Below are 8934 nucleotides of genomic sequence, written 5' to 3' on the forward strand. Positions count from 1 at the left end.
TAAGATGAACCACACAGGAGAACGTTCATTCAATGTGTAAAACCAACTACCTTCTTCTTTAGAAAACATGTCTTTTGCGTTTGGGGCTCGTCTTCTGTGGATCCTGCAGTGGGCAACGAACCACAGCAACTTTGAATATTTCTTAAGAATCGACGATGATCATTTCCTCTGCTTGGAGCGACTGCTTTACGAGCTGCCATCGCGTCCTAAACAAGCTTTGTATTGGGGCTTCGTGCATTGTAAACCTAAAATAGTCCGCGTTGACGAGGCATGGTTGATGATAACCAGAGATTTGGTGGTGGAAATTTTAGGGAAGATAAATACGACGTTACCTTGCCATCCTGTTGGAGACCAAGCCATGGCGATGTGGATAAATAATAGTACATACAACGTGACTTATTTTATGGATAATACAAGAATAGTTCATAAAACTGCTGGTCATGATACCAAGTATTATACGAAAACAGTTTGCGAAGAATACATTAGTCTTCATGGAGTTTTCAGTGTTGAAATGAGAAAATTGTGGTTGGTTTGGTTTAAATTATATCGAGCAAAGTTGAAATCTATGCCTCGTTATAAGATAAATCCTATTCAGAGATTTGAGAAGTTGTGTCATCATTCTAAAATGTTTTCAGTCAATGGGTTTTATCCAGAGTATCGGTTCGAGCCACGGTTGTGTAGACTGAACCCGACTTGGTCAATAAGCAAAAGCGTGTACGCAGGAAGAGAGCAGACTGGGGAGAGATACTCGTCATATTAGCCTATTCATTATATAGAACATGTTCTCAAAAATAATTGTCAAACAATGGAAACATCGATTATATTTCGTTATTGATTGTGTTAATTAATTAAACTATATTCTCAAAGGCATCATACGAAAAATTACATAAGCTAATTTTACAACAAAATGAAAAACTGCATGATCAGTTTAAATTGTTTGTGAATTACTTTCTATTTTTCCCTGTTCAATACCTTTTGCACCGTTAACGAAAACATTTGCTTCTAAATTCTAATAGCTATAAGAGAAAATGAATCACATAATGTTTTCTTCCTACTTAAAGACCTCTCATTTTTAGGCTTTTATTTATAAAGCTTACGTTATATATACGGTCATGTTTTAAACAGTTGTATTTTACTATTTAAGACTAAACCGCCAGAAACCGCCCGTCGTCCGCTAAAATTCCAATCGTTCAATCAATGGAAAAGTTTGTCTAAAATATTTTATGACATTGCGAACAAAAGCAGTTACTTCTGATAGCTTTCATGATAAGTTCGAACGAAATCAGCGGCTTATCTTCGCGCGGTCTTCCTGATGAATCGCGTATGAATTGTTTCTCTGGATCACTATAGCGAGTTGCTTGTTTGTGAACCTCAGCAGGCTTATCAGGAAACTTGGCTGGGAGCATAATTGACCACTTATTTTGGTAATGCGTAAATGCAATTCTGTAACTTCCGTCATCTTGGGCCTTTCCAGTGAATGTCAGCGGTGTTGCCAAGGTCATCTTGATGTCATTTTCCAACGCAATTACGGTGTCCGCATGATTCGTCTTCACGGTAGAGGTTGTAGCAGCAGGCTTGGTCAATTTTTCTTCAGTGATATCCTTGCAAATAGCACAAAAATATTTGCAATTTTTTTTAATACACAGAAATATTTTCACCCGATTTTCAAGAGAGTTATCAAGATGCGTAGTACTACGTGATTCACTTTCAGGCCATAATGAGCGTGAGAGTCTTGCTGGTTGACCATTTGGGAAGGTTTTGGGAAAGCGAAGCTTCCAGTGATAACCGGAATGTTGGAAGTTAATTTGTATTTCACCATCATTTTCACGTTTGGCAACCACTTCTCCTTCTTTTCCAAAGTATTTCTGCAAGTCATCATGAATTTCTTTCAAGGCGACCTCCCTCTTACCTTCATCATTCGTGGCTTGGTTTTTCAAAGCATTTTTTTCATACTGGTCACTGTTTCCAGCAAGCCTTGGACTCGTGTCGCTTTTGGGGGTTACGATTTCAGGATCCTTTTTCTTGATTCTTTTGCAAGTCTCGCAGGTTGAACGACAACTTTTCTTGATTGACAACAGTATATTCGTAAGACTGGTAAGCTGGTCCACAAGTGCATCATGTGAAAATGGACGGGCATATGATAAACTATCACAACTCGAAGAGGAGAAAAGTTGTGCAGGTTTGTTAGGGAAGGATTCAGGGAAACGAACCTTCCAGTGATAAATGCGATGTTTGAATGTCATTTGTATATCACCAGCACTTCCACTTTCGATTTCGATATTGCCTTCGCTGCCGAAAAACTTCTTCAGTTCATCGTAAATTTCCTTTAAGATCACTTCTTTCGGGGACGCCTTCTCAACGTCGTCATTCTGGTTGTTCGAAGCACTTCCTCCAGGGGGGTTATGATCTACTGGAGAAGAAATTTGGAGGGTTGGATGATTTTCGTGGGGGCTGGTATCAGATGTATCCATCGGCTCTATCTCATTCGCTCCTGAAGACGGTGTAGCGACCTGGGCATAGGTGGGACTATTGTCAAGATCACGTTGACTATTTGAGGCTGTGTTGCTGGAGTTTTGGAAACCAGTCCAGCCCCTACTCGAGTTTGTGTGACTTGTGCTGTGATTCCGCTGGGAATCTGAGCCCGTGCTTTGGCTGTTTCCGGCAGCGGTTAAGGAGGCTCTACTACGAAGTGTAGCTCCGTTTTGGTGAAAATTACGATTCTCGGCTCCTTGCTGTATTTGATTCAAAATATCGACATTACTCAAGTAGGGATTCTGGTTTTTTAAAACGACATACTCTGCCTTTTCATAAGGCTTTCTGTCGTGCGTGAAAAAATACGGAGACAGCGAAATCGTATCGGAACTCTTAATATTTGTGATGATGACCAAAAATTTCGACATGCCTTCCGGGAAGTTCCGTTCGACGGTCTGTACGTCTCCCTGGCTGGGTCTGTCTAGGCTGAGATTGTGGTGAGAATGCCACTCGCCGATATGACATTGCATGAAGCCGTCGTTGACGAAGCGTCCAACCCGTTGCATGTAATTGATGTCTTGATGGAACGAGGTGTTTGTTCGTCTGCACTTCTGTCCTGGTCCAAGGACGACATGAATCATAGCGCTACCTGATGTAGTCCACAGACCAAACAGATTTCCACCTGTTTCAATGTGTGGATGTCTGTACACTTCAGCGCAAATAGCATTGTAGTCATCTTCGAACAAGTACACCTTAGCAAATATAAATAAATACTGGTATCAGCAAATTAGTTTGGGACCAAAATCGTGGAGAGTTTCAGTACCAAGGATTGACCAAGATTAATTATATATATAACTTCACTTCTCGTCCTACTTTGCATTAAAATTACAGGATCTGTTTCACCGAATACCATTGACTCCGGCAGTGAATTTGGTGCCTCATGTCCAAACAACAAGGGTCTATCTAACAGAAATAATAATCTTCATAGGCGTATTTAAAAGTGTCTCACCTTATGTCTGCTCTGCGGTATACGAGCCATTCTTGAGACGAAAGTTAATTTCAAAGGTCTTCCTTGGAGTTGCTGTCTTGTTGTTGATACTGTGTGAAAATGGCAAATGCGGAGCCAGAATCAGCTTACTAGTATATTATCACTTTAAAACTTTCGCTTTCGCTTCCGTCCAGATTAAGTTACACTTCACGACATGAATAACTTAACGACTTAAAACCTTATATTTATAGTAACTTACTGTAGCAAACTTTATTAAACTCATAATCATTTGCTTGCTATCATGTTTATTGTGAACATGCACTTCGTGTTGTCGTTTCGATCACGCTTTACCAAGAAAGATGCTCCTCTCTTTCTCCCTCCGAGAAAGATGCCCCTCTCTTCCGAGAAAGGGGCTCGCTTCCAGGAAAAGGAATTTCACGGGAATCGATGCTTGGCGTCACGCTGTTTTGATATGCAAAGTATGTGCGATTGCTTTCGTTTTATTTCAAGTATTACAAGTGCTATTATAAGAGTAATATAATTAGAATAAATAAATAATATTTGCAGTGTTTTACGTGGATTTTATGATGAGATTACATTCATAAGAACAGGCTTGCCGCATTGAAATTTGAAACCCAGCATGCGAGAAGAAATCAATGTTTACTATCTTATTGTATGCATAATGCTACGACTAATATATGCGAGACCACTAGAAACTAAGAGGTTTTGTTTAAACCAGAATTTCTCTACTGAAATTTCCTGCAATGTATCTGTGCTCGGTCCCAACTTCTAAGCAAACAATTGAACTGGGCTGAACTCTTTGATAGTTCTTTTTAACATGTAATTTGATTGGTCAATACCTGAACATTATACGAACATATCACATTACTGGTTCACCATGTTTTGAAAAAAAATATCGAGAGTTTAGTTCATGAACACAGATGCTTTTGAAATGTTGTTTGAGTCGAGTCGAACCCAGAAAAGATAAAAGTAAAAAACAGTCGCCTTTATATAGCTATGTCACCCTATTTAATTAAAACGCTAATGCAAAAACAATTTATCATAATAGTAAGGATAATTTTTTTTCTAGTTTTGTTCTCAGAAGTAACCGTTTAAATACGCTATTTTATTCGCTGATATTTCCGGGAGACCGGGACTCAGATGAGAAGGTACTACAAGGATATCTCAAATTGATTGCTTGAATGATATGTCGGAGTAAATGCAACGGTGCTCCCTTGGGTTAAAGGGTCAACCCAATGTCATGTTTTGTCGTTCTGACTCCTCCCAGTAGAATCAATCTGAGATACAGAAGAGGCGTTTCCTTCACCATCATTTTCTTCAGGTTTTGGGTCGTTCTGATTGCCCTCAGTAGAATCAAGCTGGGATACAGCAGAGACGTCTCCTTTACCATCATTTTCTTCAGGTTTTGGATCGTTCTGATTGCCCTCAGTAGAATCAAGCTGAGATACAGCAGAGGCGTCTCCTTCACCATCATTTTCTTCAGGTTTTGGATCGTTCTGATTGCCCTCAGTAGAATCAAGCTGGGATACAGCAGAGACGTCTCCTTTACCATCATTTTCTTCAGGTTTTGGATCGTTCTGATTGCCCTCAGTAGAATCAAGCTGAGATACAGCAGAGACGTCTCCTTTACCATCATTTTCTTCAGGTTTTGGATCGTTCTGATTGCCCTCAGTAGAATCAAGCTGGGATACAGCAGAGGCGTCTCCTTCACCATCATTTTCTTCAGATTTTGGATCGTTCTGATTGCCCTCAGTAGAATCAAGCTTAGATACAGCAGAGGCGGCTCCTTCACCATAATTTTTTTCAGGTTTTGGATCGTTCTGATTGCCTTCAGTAGAATCAAGCTGGGATACAGCAGAGGCGCCTCCTTCACCATCATTTTCTTCAGGTTTTTGATCATTCTGATTGCCCTCAGTAGAATCAAGCTGAGATACAGAAGAGGGGTTTCCTTCCACATAATTTTCTTCAGGTTTTGTATCGTTCTGATTGCCCTCAGTAGAATCAAGCTGGGATACAGCAGAGGCGCCTCCTTCACCATCATTTTCTTCAGGTTTTGTATCGTTCTGATTGCCCTCAGTAGAATCAAGCTGGGATACAGCAGAGGGGTCTCCTTCACCATCATTTTCTTCAGGTTTTGTATCGTTCTGATTGCCCTCAGTAGAATCAAGCTGGGATACAGCAGAGGCGCCTCCTTCACCATCATTTTCTTCAGGTTTTGTATCGTTCTGATTGTCCTCAGTAGAATCAAGCTGGGATACAGCAGAGGCGTCTCCTTCACCATAATTTTTATTAGATTTTGGATTGTTCTGATTGCCTTCAGTAGAATCAAGCGGAGATTGAGAAGATGCGTTTCCTTCGCCATCATTTTCATTAGATTTTGGACCGTTCTGATTGCCCTCAGTAGAATCAAGCTGAGATACAGAAGTGGCGTTTTCATTAGTGCCTATCGGTTCCTCCTGTTGAACTGTTTGGGATGACCCACAGTTCATTCGTGCTGCTGATTTACAGTGGTCGAAGACGCTAATTGATTTACTTTGCGACTCAAGCGCACTTGGGTTGGCCTTTGATAATGGGGTGGAAATATCTCGGGGTTTAGGCGTGTTAGTAGGCGTGTGTTTGCTAACCTGCAAGAGGGTGGGATTGGTTTTGGAACGTTGTTGAGCTTTCAAAGGCATGTTTCGAACGATGCTAGGAGCTGAATCAGGACGAACCACATAGTTTTGCCTTCGTTTGCTTCTTTCCGATTCAAACTCAATTTCTGCCGTAATTTTCTCATCATTCAAGAAGGGATTGTCAATATCTATGACTTCAAATTCTGCTTTCTCGTAGTGCTTCCCACCGTTCGTGAAGAAATAAGGAGAGAGCAGAATTGTGTCCTGGTTTCTAATATTGGCAATGATGACCAAAAATTTCGAAATACCTTTGGGGAAGTTACGTTCAATGGTCTGTACGTCTCCGTGGCTGGGTTTGCTCAGCCAGAGATTGTGGTGAGAATGCCACTCGCCGATATGACATAACATGTAGTTGTCGTTGATAAAGCGTCCAACACGATGCATGTAATTGATGTCTTGATGGAACGAGGTGTTTGTTCGTCTGCAGTTTTGTCCTGGTCCAAGGACGACATGAATCATAGCGCTACCTGATGTAGTCCACAGACCAAACAGATTCCCACCTGTTTCAATGTCTTGATGTCTGTACACTTCAGTACACATAGCATTGTAGTCATCCTTATACAGGAACACCTTGGCCTGGGTAATATAAATAATACTGTATCAGAAATCGAGGTATAGGGACCGATTTTAAGCTAGGCAGAGTTATAGTGCATGCCAAATTGTACGAATTGTGTTCTTCAAACTTCAGCCTCATATATTGATATATATCATAGTCAATATGCAGCAGTGTATATGGTTACAAGCAACGAGTATCCATCAAACATATTTCATACAGCTTTACAACAGATTTACCTAAAATAATCGTACCTTGTCGTTCTGTTCGCTGTCTCGTGAACGCAGCATTTCTCGCGACAGTTCAGTAGCTTTAGTTATCATCCACTGTTTTATTGTTGATACCATTATACTTGGTGAAATTGAAAATGCGTCATTAAAACTCATTATATAATAACTTTCAATAAAACTTTCGCTTTCTCTAACTTCCGTCTACGGTCTAGTTTAGATGGCGCGTCATGATCATAACCACATTTGCATGAAAAAAACTGTATTCATAGCATTCTGTTGTAGTCAAAATTTAACAAATCATTCGCTATCGTCCATTTATTGTGAACAAATAAACTTTGTTTTGAGAGTTTCGATTAGGCTTTACCAAGAACAATATAAGCTCTTCTCCGGGAAACATGATCTCTCTTCCGGGAAAGATGATCGCTTCCAAGAAAACGCATTTCACGAGTATTGCAATGTTTGGCGTCATGCTGTGTTGACTGATATGCAAAGTATGTGTGATCTTTCAATAATAAAAATTTATTATTTAACAAACTACTGTTTAGTAACACTTAACAGTTCTAAAATAAATACCTTCATCAAGAGTTTACACAAACAGAGAATTTTAGAAGTATACAATTGTACATTTAAAACAAAACTCGTCAAAAGCGTTACGATGAACAATGCATACATGTGAATAACCAGTGTTATATGGGTGAAATGGTGTAGTATATTTGTGCGAGACTGGGAATGATGATATAAAGTGATTCAATGTCATTGCGTTTATAGAATAGTGCAACAGCAATCACAATCATTTATATTGCTCCGGTGTACAGCATAAACACTGCCGTTTTTTCTTTCCAATGCAACGTCCAAGCATTCTCCACATTGACCAACTGGGTGATCAAAATGATACAACTCTACAATCTCTGTATCATGGCTAATACGCACGTATCTGATCCTATAGCCATGGACCATACGAGGAGGAACCTGCCTTCTCTTATTTCTCGCCGCCGTGTAATCATGATAATGCGGTTTGCAGTGAGTAAAGTATAAAGCTACTAAACCATCACATTTTAAATTCTCATGTCCTGATCCCTGGGGTTCGTGTCGACCACCACGCGAGTGACGATGTTCCAGATTTGTCTGTTCTTGTCTTGCTCTCACTCTTTCTCCAGCCTCTTTAGTCTTCCCCGCTTGCGATTCTCTCTTTCTTGAAGAGGTCTTTTTGGAAGGAACTTCAGCACCTTGAGATATCTGATTGCTCACTGCAGCATTCGCGCGAATCGGGCTTTCCCCTTCAAGAATTTCCAACTTCATTCGTGTTACTTTTTCTCCTTGGCTGGTCGCCTCAAATAAATTGAAAGCCATCGAGACCCTAGGTCCATCATTCCTCCACTCGATCATCGCAATCAGCAATAGAAATCTCCCTGGGTTAGGCAAATGTCTCCAGATCGTGTCTCTATCGCCACAGCTTGGTTCGGGTAGATTCATACTATGATGAGAATGCCAGGAGCCGATATTACACAGACCTTGGTTAATAGTCAGCACCTCACCAGCTTTACTTAAATATTCTTCGTCCTGAAAGAATGAAGTCGGCGTGCGACGACAATTCTGACCTGGTCCAAGCACTGCTTGAATGACTAGTTCATTTTCGTTCATCCACAATCCAAAGATATCGCCTCCTGTCTCAATGTTCGTGTATCGCAAAGTCCACATACTTATGAGCTCTGCTTCTCCACCATAAATATATACGGTATAAGGCTTAGCGTCCATTTTTAGTAGCTTTTGTAAATGAACCAGCTCAGATAGCTGTTATATACATGTCACAATACAATCACCTCATAACATTGTTGTTATAATAAGCTTGAAAGAATCTAGAAGCATTTCAAATTGTTTTCAAATTGTTTTCAAAACTTTACAATGGCAATGCCATGGTTTTCGCGGAAGTGAATATCCAGGAATTGATTAGCATCAAGTTTCGAAATTTGGAATTGAAGAACACATTCCTGGCTCAAC

At 40.2% G+C, this 8934-nt stretch overlaps 3 protein-coding genes across 3 annotated transcripts; 1 reads left to right on the forward strand and 2 right to left on the reverse strand.

Moving 5' to 3' along the window:
* The first annotated feature begins 56 nt into the window (after nt 1-56).
* LOC114517429 lies at nt 57-853 on the forward strand. Its single transcript, XM_028537157.1, has one exon. It carries the CDS (start codon nt 68-70, stop codon nt 758-760), a length of 693 nt encoding a protein of 230 aa, XP_028392958.1. The 5' UTR covers nt 57-67; the 3' UTR covers nt 761-853.
* Nucleotides 854-1107: 254 nt separating this feature from the next.
* Nucleotides 1108-7312, reverse strand: LOC114517653. The gene is made up of 4 exons (XM_028537437.1): nt 6961-7312; nt 4727-6729; nt 3482-3599; nt 1108-3224 (listed from the first exon to the last, which is right to left on the reverse strand). Exons 1-4 carry the CDS (start codon nt 7090-7092, stop codon nt 1212-1214), a joined length of 4266 nt encoding a protein of 1421 aa, XP_028393238.1. The 5' UTR covers nt 7093-7312; the 3' UTR covers nt 1108-1211.
* A 137-nt stretch (nt 7313-7449) lies between these two features.
* On the reverse strand, nt 7450-8909 carry LOC114517800. Its single transcript, XM_028537622.1, has one exon. It carries the CDS (start codon nt 8689-8691, stop codon nt 7699-7701), a length of 993 nt encoding a protein of 330 aa, XP_028393423.1. The 5' UTR covers nt 8692-8909; the 3' UTR covers nt 7450-7698.
* Between the last annotated feature and the right edge of the window lie 25 nt (nt 8910-8934).

The sequence above is a fragment of the Dendronephthya gigantea genome, unplaced genomic scaffold (genome assembly GCF_004324835.1).
Source record: "Dendronephthya gigantea isolate DGI-Jeju-01 unplaced genomic scaffold, DenGig_1.0 000009F, whole genome shotgun sequence".
Lineage (NCBI taxonomy): Eukaryota > Metazoa > Cnidaria > Anthozoa > Malacalcyonacea > Nephtheidae > Dendronephthya > Dendronephthya gigantea.

Coding starts and splice junctions, on each gene's coding strand:
- LOC114517429 (XM_028537157.1), top strand. CDS start 68: ATGTCTTTTGCGTTTGGGGCTCGTCTTCTGTGGATCCTGCAGTGGGCA.
- LOC114517653 (XM_028537437.1), bottom strand. CDS start 7,092: ATGAGTTTTAATGACGCATTTTCAATTTCACCAAGTATAATGGTATCA. Junction 6,730..6,960: donor ACAGCGAACAGAACGACAAG/GTACGATTATTT, acceptor TATATTACCCAG/GCCAAGGTGTTCCTGTATAA. Junction 3,600..4,726: donor GGGAGGAGTCAGAACGACAA/AACATGACATTG, acceptor AGTAAGCTGATT/CTGGCTCCGCATTTGCCATT.
- LOC114517800 (XM_028537622.1), bottom strand. CDS start 8,691: ATGGACGCTAAGCCTTATACCGTATATATTTATGGTGGAGAAGCAGAG.